Source organism: Myotis daubentonii, chromosome 1 (genome assembly GCF_963259705.1).
Source record: "Myotis daubentonii chromosome 1, mMyoDau2.1, whole genome shotgun sequence".
In the NCBI taxonomy this organism is placed as follows: domain Eukaryota; kingdom Metazoa; phylum Chordata; class Mammalia; order Chiroptera; family Vespertilionidae; genus Myotis; species Myotis daubentonii.
In genome coordinates, this window is record NC_081840.1 from 78,417,535 (window position 1) to 78,444,288 (window position 26,754).

The 26,754-nt window shown below is 52.4% G+C and overlaps 1 protein-coding gene across 1 annotated transcript; it reads right to left on the bottom strand.

Annotated features, from left to right (window-relative positions):
- Positions 1–504: 504 nt before the first annotated feature.
- MYH6 (myosin heavy chain 6) lies at positions 505–26,287 on the bottom strand. Its single transcript, XM_059708182.1, has 38 exons — positions 25,894–26,287; positions 25,355–25,562; positions 24,073–24,216; positions 23,659–23,815; positions 23,541–23,568; positions 23,173–23,284; positions 22,773–22,865; positions 21,901–21,964; positions 21,548–21,646; positions 21,040–21,143; positions 20,816–20,954; positions 19,177–19,445; positions 18,740–18,910; positions 17,299–17,608; positions 16,544–16,614; positions 16,180–16,267; positions 15,977–16,094; positions 15,726–15,849; positions 15,315–15,451; positions 13,416–13,671; positions 13,039–13,281; positions 12,677–12,853; positions 12,257–12,402; positions 11,914–12,004; positions 9,471–9,860; positions 8,987–9,113; positions 8,777–8,895; positions 8,241–8,437; positions 7,532–7,715; positions 7,192–7,357; positions 6,967–7,091; positions 5,739–6,047; positions 5,248–5,451; positions 4,037–4,162; positions 3,324–3,599; positions 1,705–1,800; positions 952–1,086; positions 505–587 (listed from the first exon to the last, which is right to left on the bottom strand). Exons 1-38 carry the CDS (start codon positions 25,992–25,994, stop codon positions 564–566), a joined length of 5,928 nt encoding a protein of 1,975 aa, XP_059564165.1. The 5' UTR covers positions 25,995–26,287; the 3' UTR covers positions 505–563.
- Between the last annotated feature and the right edge of the window lie 467 nt (positions 26,288–26,754).

Here is a 26,754-nt window from a genome sequence, read left to right on the forward strand (position 1 = left end):
GAAGCTGGGGTTAGTCCTGGGGATCATGGGGAGAGGGACTCCCTGTGGGTTACTTCTAAGGGGCTGCTGACCACAATGGGACCTGTGCCAACCTCTTTATCTGCATGTCCATCCCCAGCCAGCTCTGCACCTCTCCTGGCAGCAGTGGGAAATTCATTTTGGAAGAAACAGGTGTCCCAGGACACTTTTAACCCCTGTGGCCTCAGAGGTGGGGTAGGTGGAGGGTGGCTTCAGCTTTGGCACTGAAATTCTGTTTCCCAGAGTCTAGAATTGGCTCACCCTTCTGGTGCCTTTGTTTCCTCCACTTTGGAAATGTCTCCCTCTGGCCCCTTATCTGGTTGACTGAGCAGAACTGGGACTCATGGCTCTGCTGCCTCAGGGAGATACCTCACTTCTCAGGGCCTCAGTTTCCTCCTCCATGGATGTGGGAAACCTTGACTGCCACAGCTCGGACACAGGGCAGGGCTGCTTTCCGAGCTCAGGACAGAAAGGACAGGGGCTCAGTCAGAGTCTGGCAACCAGCTTTATTACAGGTTAGCATGATCGAGGTCCTGAAGGCAGCATTACTCCTCATCGTGCAGTTTTTGCTGAAAAAGAAATAAAAGGTCTGAGGGGGCAATTGGCAAAAGGGAGGAAGGATGTTGGGAGAGCTTTCCTGGGTCTAAAGGAGATGCCCTTAGAGGGAGAGGTTTAGGCCTCAGGGATCTTGGGATTCCATTTAGGGGTCTTTGTGGTTTAGGACCTCCTAAATGGAACCCCGAAGGACTGGGGTTCTAGAGAGGCTCCAGACTGTAGGGGTGTTCTGAGCAGGAGGGGGATTCTCAGGAATGGGTGCTATGGGACTCTTAGGCTATCCAAACATAGGGTAAGACGTACCCCCTCAGAAGGGTGCTAATGTTGGAGGGAAGCTGCTGTGGGGGTGACTAGCTAGGCCTGGGGTAGGGGACCCACCTTGGTGCCGATGTCACGGCTCTTGGCCCGCAGCTTGTTGACCTGGGACTCGGCGATGTCCGCTCGCTCCTCCGCCTCATCCAGTTCATGCTGCACCTTGCGGAACTTGGACAGGTTGGTGTTGGCCTGCTCCTCCTGCAGAGGTTCAGGGGGTGGGAGGATGAGGTGAGAGGGGGTAGGTAGGTGCGTATTCCCAGCTTCCTGGTCTGGGGACTCCCTGGTTCCTGGCTCGTCTCAGTGCTCTCACCCCTCACCCATGTTCCTGCAACAGCCTTGCCAAGGGCATCCTACTCCTTCCTGGCTTGGCATCTGATAGACACTCCCTGACCTGGGTTTACTGCACAGGTGTGCTCAGCAACACCTCACATCCACGCCTGTTTGCCCACCCACATGTCTTCCTCACTGCGCTATGCCTGGTCAGTTTCTCTTCCAGGCTCAATTTCACTGCCACCTTCCAGTCTTTTAGCACTGTCTGATCCCCTGACCTACAGTAACAGCTACTCTGCCTTCTCTTGGGCTTATTAGTATATGAATTATAAGTGGCTTGTGAGCAAATCCTGGATCAAATAAGCATTGCTTTTGTTAACTCAGAGTGCCTGACACAACTGTGAGCATATTGGACACATGTAACAAATGTTTCAAAGTGAAAGTGAATAGCAAACTCATTGCCCAGGCCCCAAGCTGGGGTGGACACTCGGTGCTTCAAACACACAGGAGGTGTGTTCATTAGAGTGGAGAAACCCATGAACTCACCGCCTCCTCGGCCTGGCGCTTGTAGGCCTTGACCTTCAGCTGCAGCTTGTCCACCAGGTCCTGAAGCCGGAGCAGGTTCTTCTTGTCCTCTTCAGTCTGGGGGTGGATGGGTGGGAGTTTTGGGGGAGAAGCAAGTACAATCATCTTCCCCTCCCTCACCATTCCACTCTTCTCTGCATGCCTTAGCTGACCCGCACCATTCCACTCTTCTCCGCATGCCTTAGCTGACCCTCACCATTCCACTCTTCTCTGCATGCCTTAGCTGACCCGCACCATTCCACTCTTCTCTGCATGCCTTAGCTGACCCTCACCATTCCACTCTTCTCCGCATGCCTTAGCTGACCCTCACCATTCCACTCTTCTCCGCATGCCTTAGCTGACCCTCACCATTCCACTCTTCTCTGCATGCCTTAGTTGACCCTCACCATTCCACTCTTCTCCGCATGCCTTAGCTGACCCTCACCATTCCACTCTTCTCCGCATGCCTTAGCTGACCCTCACCATTCCACTCTTCTCTGCATGCCTTAGCTGACCCTCCCTCAAATGGGCCAGATTAAGGAGGTGATGGTAAGAGTCCATCTTTGATGCTACTTGTAGGTCACAGGGCCAAGGCAAAGCCCTTAGTCCATATTTAAAAAGCAATGAGAGCTGCCACCTTAAAACTGGAAGGGGAGGAGGGGCTCAGAATCAAATGGAATTCCATGATCTAATAATACAGAGACATTAGGCTGTTCCAGCTCCAACTTATCAATTCCACCATAGATGCTCTTGGCCAGTGGTCCTAGAATGACCAGAAATGAATAATGATGAATGCAGAAAGAGAGGGGATTATAGTCTATACCATTCCAATCTATCATAATCCAATACGCTAATAGACTGTACTGGGCCAAATTTGGGGCACCAGGATCACTGACTCCAGTGTCACTTGATCAATCCCATCTCTACATCATTGTATATGTTAGGCTGGCATTTCCTAGGCTGACATTATGTCCACAAATATGTCCACAGTTCTACATCTGTATCTCTTTCCTGTGCCTCATACCCAGCTGTCATATGGACCGATACCCCTTTCTCTGTGTTTCATTACCAGGCACACTGTGAAAATAAGGAGTCAAAGGTAAAAGCTCTGAGGTATGCAGATGGAGGTCCTAGAACATTTTGTGATCTGTCTTTTCTAAGGTCTTCTTCCCATTGTCCTAGAAGTTCCATGGAAGATCTGAGTCTTTTCCCATCTCTGACTTTTATCCCTAAACTGCCACACAATGTCCCTCCCAATTAGGCCAGCAGAAGGTGGAAAGATTACTTGGACTGTTCGGAGCCTTCATGGTAGACCTTCAGATTATTAAAAAATCTGGGAAAATTCTGGTTAAAAGTGCTTTCAGAAAGTAGAAGTAGATTTTCCTGCATTCACTGGAAAAACTCATGGACTTAAGCCAAACTGACTTGAGTATGTGAAAGAAAGGTAACCCAAAGACACCTTCTCAAGGAGCAGGTGCCAGGAGGACCAGGTGGCATTTCCTGAATGGTAGTTTGGCTTGGAGTCTGTGGGGGCCAGGAGGTGGGGCTAGGGTAGCCCTTGACTTCTGATGGCCCGGCCCCAGAGCAGCCACCAGTCGCACCTGGTAGGTGAGCTCCTTGATGCGCCGCTCACTCTTCCTCATGCCCTTGACTGACTCCACATTGCGCTTCTGCTCGGCCTCCAGCTCATTCTCCAGCTCCCGCACCCGGGCCTCCAACTTCTGCAGCTGCTTCTTGCCGCCCTTGAGGGCGATCTGCTCAGCCTCGTCCAGCCGGTGCTGCAGGTCCTTAATGGTCTGTTCCATGTTCTTCTTCATGCGTTCCAGGTGGGCGCTGGTGTCCTGCTCCTTTTTCAGCTCCTCTGCCATCATGGCGGCCTGTGGACAGGAGAGAGGTGTCAAAGAACCGGGGCCCAGGTCTCTTCTCCCTAAAGCAGCTGTGGGCAAACTACGGCCCACGGGCTGGATCCTGCCCGTTTGAAATGGATAAAACTAAAAAAAAAAAAAGACCGTGCCCTTTTATGTAATGATGTTTACTTTGAATTTATATTAGTTCACACAAACACTCCATCCATGCTTTTGTTCCGGCCCTCCGGTCCAGTTTAAGAACCCATTGTGGCCCTCGAGTCAAAAAGTTTGCCCACCCCTGCCCTAAAGGATCAGCTCTTTCCCATCTTGGCATTTGCTCCCTGAGGCCCTCAAACCCATGAAACTGCAGAGTCACCTTGTCCTTACAGCCCAGTGGCCTGGCTTGGACCCAGAGCCCTTGTTCATGTCTGTCTGTAGGGGAGGCTGGAAGGTGCGGGGGCACTCACATCTGTGATGGCCTTTTTGGCTTTCTCCTCAGCGTTCCTGCACTCCTGCACCGCCTCCTCCACTTCTGACTGGAGTTGGGTCAGATCCGACTCCATCTTCTTCTTCTGGTTGATGAGGCTGGTGTTCTAGACATGGGCAGAGAAAATTATCGAATGTATACTTTGTTGTCTGATTCTACACCTTTATCCAGAGAGAATTAAAACCGGTCATGTGTTACAAACATGTCTTTCTTTTGTTTCTCACACGCTCTCTCTTTTCTTATGAGAATAGATATGCTCTAGATTTTATATCTAAAGTTATCAGCTCTGAAGAAAGACTTCAGCAACAAAGAGTCTGCATTTCTACTCCTGAGCTCTTTAGTAACATGTCTGTGCAAGAGCATGAAAATATTCCAAGGAAAGTGGGAATAACTTTTTACCGGACAATATCCTGGAAATGATTACAGTTACAGAAAGAATGATGAAAGGTAAGGAAGAGAGGACCAGGTCAGCACATGATGTCATTCCCACACGTAACTAAATTATGGAACAAGCTCTACCAGGCACCGCAATAAGATGGGCACAGAAAAGCCGAAACAGGTTTGGCTCAGTGGATAGAGCGTCGGCCTGCGGACTGAAAGGTCCCAGGTTCGATTCCGGTCAGGGGCATGTGCCTGGGTTGCGGGCACATCCCCAGTGGGGGATGTGCAGGAGGCGGCTGATCGATGTCATCGATGTTTCTGACTCTCTGTCTCTCTCCCTTCCTCTCTGTAAAAAATCAATAAAATATACTTAAAAAAAAAAAAAAAGATGGGCACAGGAAGTCATTCCAGAGTGTAGAAGTGTGTATAGGACTTCAGAAAAATGCTGTTCTGTTGAGGATTTGGTTTGCAAGTAGATGCTGTTGTGCTCCTTTAAATTCTCAAAGTTCCATCTTTACAGAGCAAGATGGAGGTGTCTTCTAGATCAAGGATATCCAATAGCAGCATGTATAACTCCCAGATTTGTGACTTTGGCAGGCATCACCGACCAGTTATGACACTCTTAGCTTTTACCTCTAGACCCCCCCTTCCCAGGTATTGGTTCCACAGCCATGACTAACAGATGAGAGTTGGCTCAAGAGATAATTTGCAATCCTGGTTGGACATGCTTACTCAGAACCTATGGTCAGAGCGTCTATGTCCCAGGCTCTGCCACTCAGCAGGTTTTCCCGTGGTGGCCCCTGATCTCACCTGGGAGTGCAGCAGCTGCACCCGCTCGCTGGTCTCGATCAGCTCCTGCTCGGCCAGCTTCCGAGACCTCTCTGTCTGCTCCACCACAGCCCGCAGCTCCTCCAGCTCGGCCTGCAGCAGGGTGTTGCGCCGCTCCACGATGGCGATGTTCTCCTTCAGGTCATCGTTGACTCGGACCGAGTCATCTAGCTGGATCTGGGTGTCCTGTGGGGGAAAGGGTAATGTGAGGAAGCCTCCCATTCAGGGTCTGATGTGCCCTGTCCCAGATTCACGATCTCTTTTCAAGTGGAGGGCAAAGGGGCACCTTTCCTCATTTGGTCTCTAGGCCTAGAGGCTGGGCTGGTCCAGGACACGCTTAGGGCCTGGTCAGTCCTCTTCCCTCAAGCCTCCAAGTCCAGGAGGTAGGGGACCTCCACTTTCTCATATTTGTTAGCCCAAGACCCTTTTTTCTGTCCTTTACCATCCCTCTGGGCTCACTCCCCTTGTGTTACCTTTAGATGAGCTTGGGCAATCTTCAGGTGCTTCTGGGCCTCTGAGGCTATCCTGTTTGCCTGGCTGAGCTGGATCTCCATCTCATTGAGGTCGCCCTCCATCTTCTTCTTCACACGCAAGGCCTCGTTGCGGCTGCGCGTCTCCGCATCCAGGGAGGTCTGCAGTGAGTCCACCATCCGCTGGTGGTTGCGCTTGGCCTGCTCCATCTCCTCGTCCTTCTCAGCCAGCTTCCGCTCGATCTCTGCCTTGATCTGGTTGAACTCCAGCTGTGCCCGGAGGATCTTACCCTCCTCGTGCTCCAGGGAGGCCTAGCAGGGGGGTGAGGAGAGAGGGTCAGAGGCAGAGAATCAGGACATGGGGTGGGGTAGGGAGCAAGGTTGATAGGATTTGGGGGTCAGCCAGGACTATGGCCTGGAGAGGAGAGCTGGGAAGAGACGAGGAGGTGAGATCCGCCTTCCGGGCCACCTGGTGCTCTGGGGGAGGAGGTGCAGGATGCCCTGGGCTTCCTTTGCCAAGGAAAGGGTTTGAACCTCACAATTGCCAATACTACCCCTCCCCCACTACGCCCCCGCCACCTCAGCACCAATACCACTGCATGGTCCTGATTTATCTAAAATATCATAGAAAAAGGAGGGAGTTTTATAACCGCAAACTCAAAACTTTACCTTTGTTTCCTAAGCCCCTCACCCTGGTGAAAAAAGAAGCCCCAAAACTCAGGGCTATACCTAGGTTCTTAAAAAGGAACAGTAACAATAGCTATTATATATCAAGTGCTTAAATGTGCCATCTCATTTAGTTTTCATAATAATCATGCATAAATCTTATGAGGTATGTAGAATTAATTTCATTTTACAGATGAGAAACTGAGGTACAGAGATGTTAAGGAACTTGCCCCGTGACAGAGTGGAGGTCCTGAAACCAAGTTTCAAACTCAGGTCTGGTTGACTCTAGAGCCCATCATGGCACCCACTGTTTGAGGAGCTATTACGATGGCCAGGCTTCAACTTTATAAACCTGGTGCGAAACCAAACCTATGGCTTATGATCAGACTGTGATGTTTCCTTTGTGCAGGCCTTGGCTTTGGAGGTGGTCATGGGTAGTGGATAGACGACCTTGGACTAAGAATAAGAGGCTAATAGTTTTGTCTTGGGTGAGGAAGAATTAAGGAGTCAGAAAGAGTCGGGTTGGGGGAAGCAGGCAAGGGTGCAGGTGGAAGCAAGCTCTCACCTCGGCCTCCTCCAGGGCCGACTGCAACTCTAGCTTCTCCACCTCCAGCTGCTTGCGGACCTTCTCCAGCTCATGCACATTCTTTCCTCCTTCTCCCAGCTGCTCAGTCAGGTCAGAGATCTCCTCTGGGGGTTAGAGAACCAGAAATCTCAAAGCCTGTGTTCTCTCTGACCCTCAGTGGCCCTCCTTGCCTCCTCCCCTCCCTGGCCTCATGCCCCAGCGCACCCTGAAGGTTCTTGTTTTCCCTCTTGAAGGTCTCCAGGTGCTCCAGGGACTCCTCATAGGCGTTCTTGAGCTTGAAGAGCTCTGTGCTGAGAGAGCGAGCCTCCTTCTGTGAGGACTCCAGTTCTGACTGCGACTCCTCATACTTCTGCTTCCATTCAGCCAGGATCTGCAGGGACACAGTCAGACTCACTGTGCAGTCCCCTGCCCCACCTCCAGGGGCTGCCCAGGCCCTTTGCCTGGCCTCAGCCTCTTCCCTGCCTCCAAGGAGTTTGCTCCTGGCCTCATACTGATGCTGGTACCCCTGCTCTGCCCCCTGGCTGTGGCCCCCACCAGGACCCACCTTGTCGAAGTTCCTCTGCTTCTTGTCCAGGGCCGCAGCAGCTGCATTGGAGCGCTCCACATCCACCATCAGGTCCTCGATCTCGTTCTGCAGCCGGTGCTTGGTCTTCTCCAGGGATGAGCACTTGGCATTGACGGCCTCCACAGCCTCCTCAGCGTCCTGTAGTCGCTGGGCCAGCTTCTTCCTGCCAGGTTGGTTGGGTGTGTGTGTGTGACTCTACCCAGGAATAGTGGGGCCTTGGGACTGACACCTGAGGAGGCCCCACTTCCTCCACACAGCTCCTTGGGACCATGAGCAGCCCCTTTAGGCCCTGGGACCCCAGCCTTGAGGAAGCAAGGCTACGGGTGCCTAGAACAGTTTCCTCCCCCATGCAGCACCATCTGGGTGGCAGCCCCCCCCCCCCCCGCCCCGTCCCATGCCAGGCTGATCGATGGTAGCTCCTCTGACCAACAAGCTTTTTGCTCGTCTTATACGTGAGAATCAGGTATAACCCGGGCCAAAAGCTCGCCTGTCATAGGAAGTGAGTCAGTGCCAGTAGGGGTTCACTCAGAGTGCAGGATCCAAGCACCTCTATTTTCCACCACATTTCTCACACCCTCTTCTCTCTTCTACCTCAAATCTCCTTCCCATTCCCACTTTGCCTGTCCCACCCCATGTGCTCTGGCTTCTTCCTCTCTTAGATTCAATGTGGAGGCTGCCAGGGACTCACTTGGCCTCCTCGAGCTCCTCGGTCCGCTGGATGGCGTCTGTCTCATACTTGGTCCTCCACTGGGCCACCTCCGAGTTGGCCTTGGACAGGACGCGCTGCAGCTCTGCCTTGGCCTCTGTCTCCTCCTCATACTGCTCCCGGAGCAGGTCGCAGTCGTGCCGGGCTGACTGCAGCGCGTGGGCCAGGGCGTTCTTCGCCTGGGAGGTGAACAGGAGGTGGGCTCAGCTTTCAGGAAGGTGAGAGGGAATCCCACCTCTCCGCACCCCCCACCCCCCCAAATCCTTTACATAGCTACAAACTTCAACTAAGCCCAGCCACATTCAGGGTGTAGAATCTCAGCATCCTGGAGTGGCTTCCCAGTTTGCCCACCCTACCCCTTTACAAATAAGAAAAGAGGTATTTGATGATATAAGTGTGGCTGAGCTGAAGAGTAGAAGAACCTAGACTGGAGGTCTTCCCACACAGGGGCCTCTCTTCAGTCTCCATTTCTTATGTTGATGCCACCTGTCCTCCTGCCCCCCCCAGCTGGGCCTCACCTTGCCCTCCTCCTCCAGCTGCCTCTTGAGGTCCTCCATTTGCTGGGTGTAGGATAGCTTCCCTCGGGTCAGCTGGGAGATCAGCGCTTCCTTTTCTTCCAGTTGCCGGGACAGCTCACCTGGAGGTGGGAATATGGGTTTGTGGGCCATAAAAAAGGGCAACTGATGGCTTATTCTGGGGCAGGCACAGGGCTGGTTAGGAACACCCACCATTCTCAGTCTGTAGCTTGGCTTGCTGGGTGGTGAAATCGTTGAGGGAGCGTTGGGCTTCTTCCAGCTTAGTGCGGTACTCGTTGGCCTGGTCCTCCAATGTCCGAGACACCTTCTCCAGGTTTGCCTTCAGGCAGTAAAGGGACAGGGGAGTTGGGATGTGGGAGGGGCTGGAGTTGTCAGGGAGTAGGGGCTGGGTGGACCAGAGGAAGGAAGGGAGGGCCAAGGTGGGGAGAGCACAGAGGGCAGGGGGATGAAATGGGTGGTGCTGGAGGGGCACAATCGGAAGCGGGTACATGAGTTAAAGAAGAGAAGAATGGTGAGGAGATGAAGATGTGGGTGGAGGGCAAAGGAGGTGCAAAGGAGAGAGAGCCCAAAGGGTGATGGAGGAGTGATGGCTAGAGAGGTGGCAGATAGAGAAGGTGGAAGGAAGGTGCAAGCTGTGAGGGTGAGGAGGGCGAGGAGAGGCTAAGCACAGGCCCACCTTGGCCTTGATGATCTGCTCCATGTTGGAGGTGACGTCGTCCAGCTCCAGCTTGAACTCGCTCTTCTCCTTCTCCAGCTTCTGCTTCACACGCTGCAGATTGTCAATCTGCTCGCCCAGCTCGGCCACGCTGTCAGCGTGCTTCTTGCGCAGGGCTGCCGCCGTGGCCTCGTGCTGCAGCGTGGCCTCCTCCAGGTCCCGCCTCATCTTCTGGAACTCAGCCTCACGCTTCTTGTTCATCTCAATCTGCACAGCTGTGGCTCCGCCAGCCTCTTCCAGCCGCTCACTGATCTCCTCCAGCTCCCGGGACAGGTCTGAGCGCAGCTTCTCCACCTTGGCCCTGGCAGTGCGCTCTGCCTCCAGCTCCTCCTCCAGCTCCTCGATGCGTGCCTAGGCCCAGACACAAAGGGCTCAGCCCCACTGCCTGGAGCCCTCCATGGGAGCCCCCACCCCCAGCTCTAGAAGACTCCTGACCCAAGCACTCAGGTCCTGCAGAGCAGTGGTTCGCTAGGGGTCAGTCAGCAATGTCTGGAGAGATTTTTGACTGTCATGACTGGGGAAGGAGATTGCTACTAGCATCTAGGGGGCAGAAGTCAGGGATGCTGTGAAACATCCTATATTGCATAGGCCATCAATAGGAATTTGGTTGATGCCAAAACTTCAAGGCTCCTCCCAGGGGCATCCGGACCCAGTCTGAGAATCTGCATGCCTAAATCCCGACAATATGTGTTTGGAAGGGGATCTCTGGATCTCATGAGATCTCACATTCCATAGATTCCACAGATGCACTAGGCTCTGCTCTCCTGAACATAAGTAGGAAAGCAGGTGCTTGTATTTTACAAATATTTGCAACAATATGCCTCACAACCATCAAAAGCTTTTGCTATCTTCCAAGTTGACCACAAAGTCCAGTCAACCATATTTCTCTCTGCAAGGCTTGCTTTTTTATGCCCAGGGCTGGGCTCCAGTTTTATTGTTCCCTTTCAGGCCAGCTGAGTGTCCTCCTCTACCTCTACCTCATTTTTCTGGCCTTAGCTTTGGCTTTGAATAAATGGAATAATCTTTCATCTACCATTTTGATCTGACTAGCCAGGAGCAAAGGGGAGGATTGGTGAGATGCCTTCATCTGTGGTTATGGACAGTCTTAATGGAATGTGCATGGGTGGGTCCTGGGAGCAGGAGAGAGAAGACCACCATGCCTCTGCTCCCAGGATGGAGAAGGTGGGGCTGTGTGCAAGAGCTTGGACAGGAAGGAGGAGCCACAGCCTGTTGCCAAGACCTGATGAAGATAACAGTAGTATTTTTCTGGGTCCATGAGTCAAAGAAGTTGCCCAAACCCATGGCAGGAAGACCTGAGGATATCCTGATTTTCTGGCTAAAACCCAGCAGAGGCACCCAAGAAGGCGGGAGGGCAAATTATCACTGATGGCAGGCCAGCCCCTGAGCAGCCCCCAGATGAGTGGAATTGTGTTCATGTGTCACTTGCAGCCTGGGCCATGGGCCCCAAATGCTGAGGAAAGACCAGCTATTTCCAGTAGCTTCCATCTGACCAGGAAATGAGAGCTAAGGCCCTGCCCCAGTAGCTGAGTGCCTGTTGCCCATGGGGCTACTATGTCAGAGCAAGCCAGGCAGCTTCTGCAGTTATAAAACAGGAACGAGAGTACCTGCTGCTTTGTTTCCAGGGCTCTGACAAACCAGGACTAAAGGCACATGGAAATTCAGGGTGCATTAAAGGTAAGAGAGACTGGCTATTAATTTATCTCCTGCAGAGGGATGAGAAGGCCATGGGGGGAAAAAAAGAAGCTGGCCTTGCTAGTTGGCTGGCTGACTTCTAGTTGACAGAGTGGTTTCCATATATACTTTTCCCTCTGGTTCTTTATAAGCCAGGGGTTATTAGTCCTATTTGACTGATAAGAGACTGTGGCTCTGAGTGGAAGTGACTTGCTCAGGGTTGTAGGAGTTCACCCCATATCATGGGTACTCTATGGGAATGCAGCCTGGGCTAGTGGCTGTGGTCAGTACCCAGGAAGAATATGAATAGAGCAGCTTATGGGAAGGTGGGTGCTCCATGAAAGCACTTCTCATTCCCATGCAGGGGAGAAGTGCCCCCCCCCCTACAAAAGGGTTAGAGGAGAATCGAACCCTAGCTTTTTCCCCAGAGCAGAAAACCCACCAGGCAGAGCATAGTTCAGAAAGAGAAGCCCTTTTTTTGTAGGTATGATTCCTCCCACTCTATCTCCACACACAAAATAGTCTTGCTGCAATAGCGCATTACTGTTCTAATGGGAGAAGGCTGGTGTTTCCAAGTGCCTGTAAATCAGAACTGGTGGGACCTTTGGAGTGGCCTGGAGTTATAGATATGTCTACAACCCTGAGCATCTCTAAGGCCATAGCTGCCTCAGGGCTGTTGAGCATCCCTTGCTTGCACTGGGGAGAACTTTACCTGGTTTTCCTTCAGTTTCTTCTGCAGCTGAAGGGCCAGTGCCTGCTCATCCTCAATCTTACTGTTCTGCTGACTAATGTCAAACTCCTTCCTGGAGGAGAAGCAGTGTGACAGGTGGTCTTCCTTTCTCTATGCCCACTCTCTTTTCTCTTGCATCAACATACCAGCACCAGCTGCCCACCCCCCACCCCCCGCCAAGAGGGTGAAGGAGAGAGGGCTGTGAATTACATCCCATTTCCACTGTGCCCAAAGCAACCTGGCCAGTGGGAGTGCAGCACCCTGCAGCTCTAACCCTCTGGCCAGACACCTCCACTAGCCCCTCCTGGCCACTGTAGGCTCCTACTTCTTGAGCTTTTCTTCCAGCTGCAGCTTGTCATTCTCCAGGTCCATGATGCTCTCTTGGGTCAGCTTCAGGTCACCCTCCAGCTTCCGCTTTGCTCGTTCCAGGTCCATGCGCACTTTCTTCTCCTGCTCCAGGGATCCCTCCAGCTGATGGAGAAAAGAAAACAAACAGGGTGTAGATAACCTGAGATCCACAGTGCTCTCCTCTAAACTCAAAGTCCAGTGGATTGGAAGTCAAATCCAGCAGAGCAATTCCTGCAAGCACAAAGGATTCAGAGACCCGGACTAGGGAGGAACTACAGAGAACAAAAAGGCCCCAGGCGTAAAGAAGTTAGTCCTACGGATCAGGAACTCTTTGGCCACTGGTGTTGCCTACAAAATCCTGACCTGAGAAAGATTGAGCATAGATTTTATTACTCACATCATCCACCTGCTGCTCCAGCTTGACCTTAGACTTGGTCAGTGTGTTGACCTTGTCCTCTTCAGCCTGAAGGTCATCCAGGGCCTGCTGGTGGGCCTCTTGCAGAGCTTTCTTCTCTTTGGTCAGTTTGGAGATGATTTCATCCAGCCCAGCCATCTCCTCTGTCAGGTTCTTCACCTGTCAACCAAGAACCCCATCCCTTTTAGGGTCAAAAGTCACCAGCTTGGAGACATCTATGGAGATCTCCAATGGCAAGGACCACATTGCTATCAGGATCCCTGAGTGGCCTGGTGTTGGTTAGGTCATTGTGGTCTTTGAATCCTGAGGAGACCTGAGCTGGCACCAGAGGGAGCTGCCCTCACCTTGTTCTCTGTTGCGTGCTTCTCTTTCTCCACCTTGGCCAATGTCAGCTCCAGGTCATCAATGTCCTTCTTGAGCTCAGAGCATTCGTCTTCCAGCTTACGCTTCTTGGCAGTGAGCTCAGCGTTCATCTCTTCCTCGTCCTCCATCCTCTCAGTCATCTCCTTCACCTTGGCCTCCAGCTGGATCTTGTTCTTGATCAGTTGGTCACAGCGCTCCTCTGCATCATTGAGGTTGTCTTGTTCCTGGAAGAAGAGGACAGAGAGAAGAGCTGGTGATTAAAGACAGTAGAGATCCAGGGTCTTGGTCCCTGACGATGAGATGGGCTATAATCTACGGGAGGGAGAAGAGAGGTGAAGAGACAATCATGTGGTCTTACCGCCTGCACTTGGAGCTGTAGGTCGTTCTTCTCCTGCAGCAGGGACACCATCTTCTCCTCCAGCTCCTTGCGGCGAGCATCAGACTTCTCCAGCGCTTCTTTGATGCGTCCAAACTCCTCCTTCATGTTGGCCATCTCCTTCTCTGTCTCTGCGCTCTTCAGCAGAGGCTTGATCTTAAAGTACAGTTTCATCCAGGGCCAGTTCTTGACCCCCATGAAGGCCCGAATGTTCCACTGGATTACCAGAAGGGCATCCCTGGCAAAGAAGCATAGAGGAAAGACGGGGCACTATGAAAGAGCAGTCCCAAACTGTATTTGGCTCCCAGTCCATCTAAGAAAGTTGGTAGGCACCTTTGGGCAGAAACCTTTCTTGTAGCCTTGATAAATACCCCCACCTAAACATTACTACACCGAACATGGAGTTGTTCAATAAACATTTATTAACTGATAAAATAAAGACAACGGCAGTTTATATTTTTTTCCTACTGGGGCCTTAGTAGTAATGAAAGCTACTGCTTATAGAGTGTTTACTATGTTTAGTGTTATAAAAAACTCAAATATGTTAAAAATTATATTTTACACTAGAGGCCCGATGCACGAAATTTGTGCAAGGGCTCAGCTCTTGCAGCCCTGGCTGTCTTGGCCTTTGCAGCCCCAGCTGCCTCGCAGCCCCGTGGCCCTGCTCACTGGCCATTCTGGAAGGTCGTTCCGCCGTATGGTCTAATCAGCATATTAGCTCTTTATTATATAGGATATAGGGATAGCTATAATTTATGTTATGAAGCATGCAACAAAATGACTACCTATGAACCTATCACCCAAACAAGAACTAGAGCATTGCCACAGTGACTCCACCTGTGTGCTCCTTCCCTGCCTCTTTCCTGATCCCTCCACTAGCCACTACCCTGAATCTTGTGGTTTTCTTTTCTTAGCTTTTTAAAAAATATTTAACTATATATGTATGTATCTTTAAATAATATGCCACTATTTTATTATTTCTGAGCTTTATGAAAATTGTGTCACACTATAAGTATCTTTCTGTGACATGCTTTTGTCTACTCAACAATATACTTTTAAGGTTTGAACATATTGCACCATGCAGTTGTAGTTCCCTTTTTCGTTGCTGTATAATATTCCACCAAATGACTATACTATTTACCCATTTCTTTGTGGATAGAAAATTGAGCTGTTTCCAGATCTTTGCTATTTTTACCATGCTGTGATGAAGATTCTTTTGTTGTCTTGTACACATGCAGGAGTTTCTCTGTGGGCATGCACTCAGGAGTGGAATTGAAAGGTATACAATCGTTCAAAGATGGTAAATTGTTTTCCAAAGAGGTTGCACTAATTTACACATCTGTAAGCGGTGAATCACACATTTCCTGATTTTTGTAAATCTAGTGTATTTAAATGGTATCTCATGAGTCTCTAATTAGCATTTTCCTATGAAAAAAACTTCAAAAAAACTCCAAAATGAGCTCTGGCCAGTCTTCTCAGTGGTTAGAGTGCCAGCTTGAGCACCCAGGGGTCATGGGTTTAATCTCCTGACCTGCTGACCAGGGTGCATGTGGGAGGCAAGCATTGATATTTCTCTCACACATTGATATTTCTCTCACACATTGATATTTCTCTCTCTCTCTCTCTCTCTCTCTCTCTCTCTCTCTCTCCCTCCTCCATTCCACTCTCTCTAAAAAAAAATCAATGGAAAAAATATCCTCAGGTGAGGATTAACAAAAAAGATTTCAAAATGAGGTCCTGAGTGGTAAAGTCATTTGCCCAGACCATATAATAAGTGATAGAGTCAGGATTTGAACTCAGGTCTTCCGACCCAAGCCACTCAGAACTACTTGTCTGCCTCTTACATCTCTGGGAACGTCTCTCCTTTCCCTTGTGCCTCACCTGCGCTCCACGATCTTCTTGAACTCAGTGCGCATGAGCTGTCCCCGGGCCTGGGCTTGAATCCGGGTGATGATGCGGCTCAGCCTCTCATCTCGCATCTCCTCCAGCAGCCCCAGCAGCCCCGCCTTGAAGAACACCTGCGGACAAGGGGGAGAGCCAAGGGAGTCGAAGCTTCAGAGAAGGGTATCCAGGATGGAGGAAGAGGACGGGAGACGCTGGCTGAGCTCCCAGGGGACCCATTACCTGCTCATTCTAGACCTGGGAGTGAAATGTGGAAGACAAGAGAGAAAGAAAACCTGGCTTCAGGATACAGGAAACCAGGAATCAGGGGTCTGCCTTCCAAACTCCCAGCTGCTCTGCTCAACATGGCTGCAAGCCCTGCAAGTCCACCCTGTGGAGCGCTACACTCACCTTGGTGTGGCCGAACTTGTACTGGTTGTGGTCAATGTCCAGGGAGCCCAGCAGCTTCTCTGCCCCTTTTCTGCTGTCAATGAACTGCCCTTCAGGGATGGCCGCTGGGTTCAGGATGCGGTACCTGGGAGGGAGAGGCCCGCAGTCATCCACGCTCTGCACTGGGCAGCTCTTCCCACAGAATTTGGGGCCACCTGCAGACTCCATTCCCCACGAAGGCCACCTGGGCTCCCCCTGTTCCCTGTACCCACCTCTGCCGGAAGTCCCCGTAGAGGATGCGGTTGGGGAAGCCCTTCCTGCAAATGCGGATGCCCTCCAGCACGCCATTGCAGCGCAGCTGGTGCATGACCAGGGGGTTGTCCATCACCCCTGCAGCAGGAGAGAAGAGAGGGGTCAGCCTCGGGGCAAATGAGCCAAGTGCCTTTCCCAGACTAGACGCTTCCACATGGCTCACCGGGAGCCTTCCGTTCATTGGGGATGATGCACCGCACGAAGTGAGGGTGGGTGGTCTTCAGGTTGGTCATCAGCTTGTTCAGATTCTCCTGGGGGTGGGTGAGAGGAGGGAGTCAGGAGCCACAGGAACCACCCCTTTGGTCTCCGAGCCCTGGGCCCCAGGCAGCCTGCCACCAGAACCCTCAAAAAGGATAAGGAGTTGACACATAATTTATGACGAGTTAAAGCTTGTGTAGAATTTACATGCCGAAATGATCAATCAGCTTGTGCTTCTTTCTTCCCCAAACTTAAAGCATCAGGTTAGGGTGGTGCACCCAAGGCTCTGGGCTGGGCCTGCCCACCACAGGTCTCTGGGGCCTCCTTACCCTGTGGACGGCTGACACTGTCTGAAAGGATGAGCCCTTTTTCTTGCTTCCTTTGCTTTTACTGCTCTCCGCTAAAAAGAAGAGAAGGAATGATGACCAAGAGCTTTAAGCAGAGGAGCCCTCAGGCAGGGGCAGGACTGCCTCACTAGCTGTGTGACTTCTTATGTCCAAGTCTCCGTTTCTTGGTGAGGAGGATAGTAACTGCCTCTAAAGGTGTGAAGATTAGGTAAGATCAGCATCTAAGCTTGTCGCCAGTGCTTGCCACATAGCAGGTGCTGAAATAGTATCAGCTCTCTTCTCCCACCCTCTTCTAACCCTACCCTTCATGCTTACATCTTCCCACTTTCTACTTTTCTTCTGGTATTTCATCCTCCTCATTTCAGTCCACACCCTTCCTCTTCCTTTTCTGACCTGGAGGCTCATTTGTTCAGTGATCCTCTCAGAGTTTACTGAAACATCCTGCGGGCACACTCTAATGCTGGGCTTGGTTAAATTATGTGTGTGCTACGCTCACTGACATCAGGTGCTCACAGTCTTGAGATGACACACGACACATACACTGATATCCATAACATAAAGTGGAACATGCCTTTTTCACAGAAGGGGTACAGGTGGACTACTGTGGGACCTTCTGGCCCACAACCCATGACTCACAGGCTCCTTCCCACCTTTAGGGTCATGAACTTTGAAATAGTGGGACCCTGGTACCTTGTACCTCCACAAGTGCTCTGGCCCAGTGCAGAGGCTGCCCTTACCAGCATCAGCGGCTGCATATGAAGAGAAGAGTGTGGCCAGGAGCTTGAGGGAGGACTTCTGGTACAAGCCCACCACCGTCTCATTCAGTGGGTCTTTGTTCTTCTCCAGCCAGCCCTGGATGTTGTAGTCCACAGTGCCAGCATAGTGGACCAGGGAGAAGTGGGCTTCCTGCTTCCCCTTGACATTGCGAGGCTTCTGGAAGTTGTTGGATTTGCCCAGGTGGTTGTCATACAATTTGGCCTTGAAGGTCGTGTCTGTGGCCTTGGGGAACATGCACTCCTCCTCCAGGATGGACATGATGCCCATGGGCTGAGGGCATGGTGGGGAGGTAGAGAGAGCATCATGAGCACATACCAGGCTTCCGGAGTCCCACACCCTGACAGAGCATCAGCCCAGTATAGCTGGCAGGCCACAGAGAGCCTGCTGCCATCTTTTGTCCTCACATAGGAAGCAAATGTTCTTGGAATTAACCTAAATTCAATTATATTCCAATCTGGCGTATATAACCTCTTTCTGCCCCAGAATACCCAATGAAGAACCATGTACCCCAATAATCCTGCCAGACCCCCAAGGTCTCCCAGCACAGCTCTGCCTTCCTGGACGGCTCCCACCCAGAGGACAGTGAAGACAGGGACAGATGTGTGTCAGAGCCGCCAGACGGCAGGGCTGGCCAGACCCCTATCTATAGGATAGGTAAGAATTCTGCAAGGGATGGTTAGAGGGATCCAGGATCTGCACAACATCCTGCTCTTCTGAAAGCATGGTAGTTCTTGACTTTTCTTGGGGCAAGAATCCTATTGAAAATTTGATGAAGCAAAGATTGCCTCCCCAGGAAAATGTGTGTGTATACACACACACAGAGACACACACTCACACACACTCTTTTCCATGAAGTTTCAGGCAGTACCCTAGATAACCACCCAAAGCCTGTGGGAAGCGTTCCTGAAGGACAGTGGCTGGGCTGGATGAGGGTCAGTCCCTCTGGACTCTGGTTTGTCCAGCAAAGCCCAAGGGCACCATGAGGGCAAGTCATCACTGGGAGCCTTCCACCAGCTTCATGCTTGTCTCCTGAGTCTTTAGGTAAGAGGGGCTGAAGACGGGCTTTTCTCAGTGAACGGGAAGAGAATGGGATGTCAATTTCTCTAGTTTCAGCCTATGATCTTTCTATGAGTGACACTTTCCATGGAGTGTCAGAAGGGCCAGGAGTCCTCATTCACTACATCCCCCTCTTAAGACACAGATGTGACCACTGTGAGGACAAGGTCCTGGGAACAGAAGGAAGGGGCTTGTCCTGTATATGCCTGTGACCCCCTAGTGGGTGGAAGCTGGCCCTGGAGAGAGGCTTGGGATTCTGGGGACTGTAGTTTCTTGGTTGTAGAAGGGATGAGGCTGTCTGGGATGGTGGGGGAAGGGAACACAGTCAATGGGCTGAGGCAGCACCTTCTCAATGAGGTCGATGCAGGCCTGCAGGTCCATGCCAAAGTCAATGAACTCCCACTCGATGCCCTCCTTCTTGTACTCCTCCTGCTCCAGCACGAACATGTGGTGGTTGAAGAACTGCTGCAGCTTCTCATTGGTGAAGTTGATGCAGAGCTGTTCGAAGCTGTTGAACTGCAGGGGGGATGAGGGCAGAGGTGGGTCAGGTAGGCAGGTGTCCGAGTGGCCAGTAGGCTCAGTCCAGGGTCGAGTCCAGCCCAGTGAGGGGTGTGGCTGGTCCCCTCCCCTGTCAGGGCACGGAGGGAGTACCCTCTGAAGATAAGACTCTGACTGCCTCTGTCACTGCTGAACCCCACTTGCCTTTCCGGTGTCTGGCTTATGACTCCTGTGCCAATGAGCGCATTATTGTTCTCCCTACTCCCAGGGTTCCCCCTACTCACATCAAAGATCTCAAAGCCGGCGATGTCCAGGACTCCAATGAAGTACTGGCGCGGCTGCTTGGTCTCCAGGGTGGCATTGATCCGTACCACCATCCAGTTGAACATCTTCTCGTACACTGACTTGGCCAGTGCCCCAATGGAGTAGTACACCTGCTGCACGCTCTGCCCTTTGGTGACATACTCATTGCCCACTTTCACCCGAGGGTGGCACAGCCCCTTGAGCAGGTCGGCTGAGTTCAGCCCCATGAGGTAGGCGGACTTATCGGCATCTGGTGGAAAAGAAAAGGAGTAAGCAAGCGCTTTCAACAGATCCTCTTTCCCTGCCCCAGGGCCAGAGTCTTTCTGAAGCATTAGGTCCAACTCCAGTATGTGCCTGAGTCAGCCTGAAGCCAGGCCCCTCCATTCACCCAGGGCCTACCACAATGCCTCCATCTTTATGTCTGCTGGGTGCCTCTGGTCCAGGCCCTTCACTAGCACTGCGTTACCATGTCCCCAAGCTCACTGCACCTCCTCATCTCTCCAGGGCAGGGATGAGAGATGTGCTCTGCTCCCTGCATCCTTTGTTCCCATCCCAGGATTGGCCCAGCATTGGGTATGCTCTACTTAATCCAATGTTGACCAACTTGACTGACTGGCAAATCAAGTTCCTAACAGATTGTTGAACAACTCCCCCCTACCCCAACTCCCAGCTCTCTAAATGTGCCATCCAACACATCATCTCTATTTAGAGGGAACCTGTTTGGTTTAATTTCAAGCATTTTGTGATAACTGGTGCCATGGCTATCATGGCACCCAGGCTTGGCATTTTGATCTGGACAGACACAGAGAAGGGGTCCTCAAAGGTAGGGCAAGAGGAATGTTCTCGGTGTCTGTCTATCACTGTTCACACCTTCACACCTCCTTCTCAAAGAATTCTTGCAACATCCCCGGAGGGAGCTGGAAAGGACTGCCCTCCATTTCACTGAGGAAGAAACTGAGGCCCAGAGAGGTGGGTGACACATCAATGCCCTGGGCTCTGTCTGAACTCCTGGCCTGTGCCTCCTAACCAACATGGCACAGAACCTGTGAAGGGCTCACCTAAGGGGTGGGCGCCCCCACATGCACACTGCATCAATGATGGGGATCTGCAGAGCTCAGGGACTATGTTTTCCTGGCCTCTGGTGAGATGTAAGCACAGGAAGAAAAATCCCTGACTCATTTCTGGTTGGTACTGCTGGGGTTAAGAGTATGGGGGTGGGGGGGTGCTCCCTGTCTTCCCGTCTTTCCCATGTCCCTCTCCCTCCTCAGCCCTCACCACACCCATCTACACCACAAGCCTAGGTCCTCTTTGGGGACAGTGAGTGGCCAGAGGCTTGGCCAGGCTCCACCAGAGGAGAAAGCCTGGAGGCAGGGCTGCATAGGGAGGAGTGGGGGCAGAGCCTGCCCCTCCGAAAAGGCTCTCCCTCTGGCTACCTGTTTGTCAGACTTCTGGTTTCCTGCCACTTTCTCTATTGTTGTCAAACTAGCTCCTTAAGAATTGTTAAAAGGTACCACTTTTGGACGCAGTGTGGGAAGCCCTGCTCTCAGAAGACTGTCTCCTCTTGACAGGTGACACCCAGCTCCTCAGGCCTTTCCAGTGCCAGCCCTCCTGCCCTCGAACCTTCGGTGCCATCAGGCTCTGCCTGCTCCTCCCGCTGCTTCTGCTTGAACTTCATGTTTCCGTAGTGCATGATGGCTCCGGTCAGCTTGTAGACCCCGGATTTCTCCTCAGCAGTGAAGCCCAGCACGTCAAAGGCGCTCTGAACAGACCAAGAGAGGCAAAAAGGTGGTTGGAGTGGGTGGTTCAGGAGCCCTCTGGAGCCCTCCCACCACCTCCTCACTCACATCTGTGGCCAGGAGCTCCTCAGAGTCATCAATGGAAGCCACAGACACCTCTCCCTGAGACACGAAGGCGTAGTCATAGGGGTTGTTGGTGACCAGCAGCATGTCTGTCCAGGCAAGGGGCAGGGCAGGAAGATGTGGGAGAATGGAAGAGAGGCCCGAGAGCAGTTAGCAAGGACCATGGAGAGACTTCAAAAGAAACGAAAAATAGGTGGGGGTGAAGGGGACATAGGAAGGGAGGACAGTGGGGAAATGACACTTATAAGGAGAGGCAAATGAAGAGGAGAATGAGAAAGCCAAGAAGGAGTAGGAGAAAATTTGACAATGAAAGGGTGGAAAAGGAGGCAAGAGGAGATGCAGGCAGACCCAAAGAGGGGCAGACAGAGAAAGCCACTGAGCAGATGGAAGGAGGAGGGAGGTGAGTGGGGTGGCAGGCAGGGTGAGGAGATGGAGGGCACCTGCCCTGCTTGGGGAGGACAGTGGGGCAGCAGGGGCATGGGGCCAGGCTCACCCAGCAACTCTGGCTTCTTGTTGGACAGGATCTGGTAGAAGATGTGGTAGTTCCTCTCAGACTTGAGCTGGCAGATCACTCGGGACTTCTCTAGGAGATCTGAAGTGAGGAGAGGAGAGGGAGGTGGGTAAGGAAGGGGAGAGTCAATCAGCAACAGGGAGGAGATCAGGCTCCTACAGTAAGATGAAGTGGGTCAGGAGAAAGCCACAGTTTGAGGAACAAAGGACTAAACTAAAGCCAAGAGGCAGATGTAGACAAAGACAGAAGATGGAGGGGAAATGATGAAACAGGGCCACCCACAGGGGAAAAAGGCAGAGGAGGATCGGGAGAGGTGGGCAGGCCTGCATACTCACAAGTCTCTATGTCTGCAGAAGCCAACTTTCCAGTGGCTCCAAAGTGGATCCTGATGAATTTCCCCTGAGGGCAGAGGGACAAAGATGAGGGACTGGCCAGAGGAGACAGAATGGAGATCTTGGACCTCCATTACTTACTAACGTGTAGTAATCTTTTCAGTGACTATTACAACCTCTTACAATGATGAAGGGACTAGGGTTCAGACAGGTGTGGAACTTGCTGGGCAAGTGTAAAGCTGGAGGATTGGCTCCAATGTCTATGCCCTTTTCCACTCTAATGTGGAAAAGCTCTGGAAACAGAAATAAGGAAAATGTAGAATGTGACCAAATCTACTCCATTTCTTGGCTATGGAACAGCTGTGGTGACTCCAGGTCTCTTTTCTTGAGTTCCCAGAACCCAGGGACCCAGGCTAAATCAGAAAGGTTAAGAGAGAGAGAGAGAGAGAGAGAGAGAGAGAGAGAGAGAGAGAGAGAGAGAGAGAGAGAGAGAGAGACAGAACCCACTTATTGATATCCCAAAGTCAAACAAAGGACAATCAACTGCATGTGGTTAGTGTTGGTAAAACAGCACCCCCATTTTTAATCCTCACCCGAGGATATGTTTCCATTGACTTTTAGAAAAAGAGGGAGGAAGAGAGAGAGAGAGAGAGAGAGAGAGAGAGAGAGAGAGAGAGAGAACATCAATTGGTTGCCTCCTGTATACCACCCAACCAGGGATTGAACCTGAAACTTAGGTATGTAACCTGACCTGGAATCCAACCTGCGACCTTTCTGATGTATGGGATGACACTCCAACTAACTGAGCCACCCGGCCAGGGCTAGCAGCCCCTTTTTTGTCAAGGCCAGATGAGGCAGTGGTCAAGGGCACTCACGAATCGGGAGGAGTTGTCATTCCGTACAGTCTTGGCGTTGCCGAAGGCCTCCAGGGCAGGGTTGGCCTGGATGATCTGGTCTTCCAGTGTGCCCTGCAGAGGAAGCAGAACTTGGGAGCTCACCTTCTGTCCACCTTTAGGTGCTGGTGTAGAGGGCAGGGGGCTGCTCCGGTCCTGGTGAATGGAGCTGGGGCTGGGTGCAGTGCTGGGGAATCTGCAGCTCCAAAGGGCCATATCTGTACCCAGAGTGTGTGTGTGTTTTTGTTTTTTTTTTTTAGAGTGTGTGTCTTTTGCCAGGAAAATCTTGAGCACTTCCACCAGTGCTCCCCAGGGCAAGGCTCAGGGTCACCAGGGTCAGCCTGCCCAGACCCCTTCTACCAAGCCTGTGGTCCATCCGTACCTTGTTTGCATTGGCACTGTCCTTCTTGCCACGGTCACTTATGGCTGCAATGCTGGCAAAATACTGGATGACACGTTTCGTGTTCACAGTCTTCCCTGCCCCGGATTCTCCGCTGGAGGCAACAGGGACCCATCAGAACCTAGGAGTCTCACTGATCTCCGTTTGGATCTTAGCACTGCGCCCTCCTCCCTCAGAGTCCTGGCCATCTGACCTTCACCACCCTAGAATTTGTCCATCATCATTGGTCACTCTAGCACTTCTCTGAGAGCCCAGCACCCCACACTCCTTGCAATCACAACCTTAAACCATTCCTTAGGAATCAGCCTGGGTCCCCCAAGCCCCTCTGTGTGTGGATGGTGCTCACTCACGTGATGAGAACGGACTGGTTCTCCCGATCTGGAAGAGAAAAGAGGATAGGCAGTGGGGTCAGGGCTGAGGGCCTAGGTCCATGACTGAGGGGGCACAGGGCAGGGCCACAGAGCTCACCTGTCAGCATGTACTGATAGGCGTTGTCCGAGATGGAGAAGATGTGGGGCGGTGCCTCGCTCCTCTTCTTGCCCCGGTAGGCAGCCACCACCTCCGCATTGTACACCGGCAGCCACTTGTAGGGGTTGACGGTGACACAGAAGAGGCCTGAGTAGGTCTAGAGCAGGAGACAGACAGGCATGAGAGGCTGCAAGGGAGAACCCAGGATGGGCAGTGGTGGCAGGCAGGAGAGTCCCTGGTCACCCAGCTGGCTCCTGTCTTCCTGCAGCTGACCAAGGGCAGGAAGGGAATGGGGGGAGGGGGCGCGCTGGGCCCCTTGGGAGAGTGTTGGCCTTCTCCCCCTGGCTATGTTGCCCTGCCCTACTTTGCTCTTAGTCCAGGATGGGCTTCCTGCCATGTTCAGAATGCACTCACGTAGATCATCCAGGCCGCGTAGCGCTCCTTGAGGTTGAAGAGCACGGCCGGCTCGTGCAGGAAGGTCAGCATGGCCATGTCCTCGATCTTGTCGAACTTGGGCGGGTTCTGCTGCATCACCTGGTCCTCCTTCACTGTCACTGTCTGAGGAGGGAGCAGGGCAGTAGGACAGAATGAGTACACCTCCCAGTCTGCAGTCACCAGCCTCACCAACTGACCTCTCAGAACACCGGCCACGGTCTGGCCTCTCTCTCACAGCTCTCCTCTGGCCAGTGCCCGGGCCCTACCCCAGAGCTTCTCAGAAAACCTGCCCACTCACTGTCTCTCCCACCCTAGAGACCATCCTAGAGTCCCTGTGTCTTGTCAGTACCCCAGACCTTGTGCCTATAACTATAACTATTCAGTCCCCATCTAGGGGCAAATCTGGAGAGGCCGCCACCTCTGCTGTCTGTACACGCGCCTCATTGTGACTTCAAGGCAGTGCTTGAGGCAAACTTTCACCTCTACTGGAAAGACATCTCACCCAACTACCCTATCTCCACACTGGCCACTGTCACTGTGGTTTGATTGGCATTGGTGAGTTTGCCATGCTCTGGTGTCATTAGATCCTGTGGGCAGGTATTCCAGCATTTGTTACAGTGGAGGAAACTGTGGCTTGAATAATTAAATGATGTGCTGGTAGGGTGGCTGGTTAGTGGCAGAGCTGGGGTCAGAGTCAAAGCCCCCAGTGTGTTGCGGTCCATTATTTCACACCTCGATGGAACGCAACATTTAACCAGTGTGTCTGCAAGGCACATGGTTCTGAACTGCTGCTGGTGACCAGGGGCAATTCTCAGGGCTGGTGTGAGGGACCAGGGACCCAGGGCTTCTGAGTGCCGGTCACCAGCCCCAGGACTGAGCATTCAGCTAAAGAGTTCCTGCTCTTTGTGTTCACCTGGGTCTGTGAGTTTGCTCTTGGTTTGGGTGAGGGGAATTTGGGAGAGTTTATGGAGGAAACTGAGGCACAGGGGAGAGGGATACAAGGGAACTTCGTTTGATGTGACTATACCCTCTATCAAGGAGACTCCTCTGAGGAGGAAAGCAACTGAGGTTTCCAGCATCCTCTCTGGCAATGCTGAGATGGTGCCTGGTTACGCCTGGCTCATCAAGGGGGCATGTCCTGCAACCCTGATGGCTTTGGCTCTTCTCCAGGACCCATGAGCTCCCACTGCTACTGGCTTCCCCCCCCCGAACCTCCGCCAAAACCTTTCCTCCCCTTCCCCTGGCCCCGTGCTTCACACACCTTGCCGTTCTCGGTCTCAGCAGTGACCTTGCCGCCTTCCCTGGATACGATCTTGGCCTTGACGAACTCCTCCTTATCGTCAGGCACAAAGCACTGAGTGCGGATGTCAAAGGGCCGGGTCTGGGCCTCCAGGCGCTCCTTATCTGACTTGCGGAGGTACTGGGCCGCTGCCCCATATTCCTCCATCTGGGCATCACCCATCTTGCTGCTTCTCTGTGGCCGAGACAGGAGGGCCAGGCCTCAGTGAGTGGCACTGCCCTCTGTACCCCCACTCCCTGCCCCACCTTCTCACCACCTGGGTCCTACCACTCTGCCCCCACCCTCCCTTTGAGAAGCACCTGGCTTGGGTTCAGCCCTCCCCACTCAAGTTCTGTTTCCCTCGCCCTCTGAAGTGACACTGAAGAGGAGTCCCTGTGAGGGTCTGCAGGGCTGAAATTGGCTGGAGCTTGCTAAGGGGATGTGCTAAGCAGCTTGGAGGAGTGACAGTGAGCCCCTGGTCTAGCAACCTGACTCCCGGGAGAAAATTGGGTGGTTCTCACCTGGTTATCACCTCACAAAGAATTCTGAAGAGTCTGGACCATGGTGGAGCCAAAGAAGTGCAGTTGGGCAGAGAGAACAGACAATGAGGATGAAGAACCATGCAGACAGGCCGACCAGGAGAAGTGAGTGTATGTGGAATCAGAGTTGAAAACAGAGAGAGGCAAGGAAATTAGAACACACAGCAAGAAGGAAGAGCAAAGGGGAGAGACAAAGAAGTATGACAAGGACTAAGCGGCAAAATAAAACCAGGCAAAGGGAGGGAGGTTATCAGAAGAGGGAGAAAGATGGAGACAGGGTGGGGAGGACATAGGCAGCAGGAGGTGACGGATGCAAGAGAGAAGTGCAGATGGGAGAAGAACAGAGGTTTCTGGTTCTTTTCAGTGGGACCTCCTCTCTGTCAGTGGGAACGTCCCAGGGCTGGAGAAAGGCAGTGCTAGCCGTACCTCGGGCCTCCCACCGACCTGCACCCATTCCCCAGGGAAGGCAGAGCCTCTCAGGTGGGAGCTCCGGAGGTGAGCCACAGAGCCCCCACCCAACCCCGCTCTTACCTGGTTCACAGGAGTGTCTGTCTGTCCTCGCAGCTCGCTCTTTTTATATCCCGCTGCCCCCACCCCCTTCCTAAATTTGGAGTCCTTCCGGAGGGACCCTCCCTCCCACCTCCCTCCTCTGCTGGCTCCTCCTCCCTTGATCCTTTGGCTCTGGAGGTGACAGAAGGACAACCGGGCCTCCAGATTTGCCCATGAAAGGCCTGCTACCCCAGCTCCTCTGGCTCCAGGGCCTTTTTTTAGTCCTTGGGCACATTCCTCCTCTCCAAAGGGCTGATGGGCAGATAGTGGGAAGACACGACCTTCTCACACCAC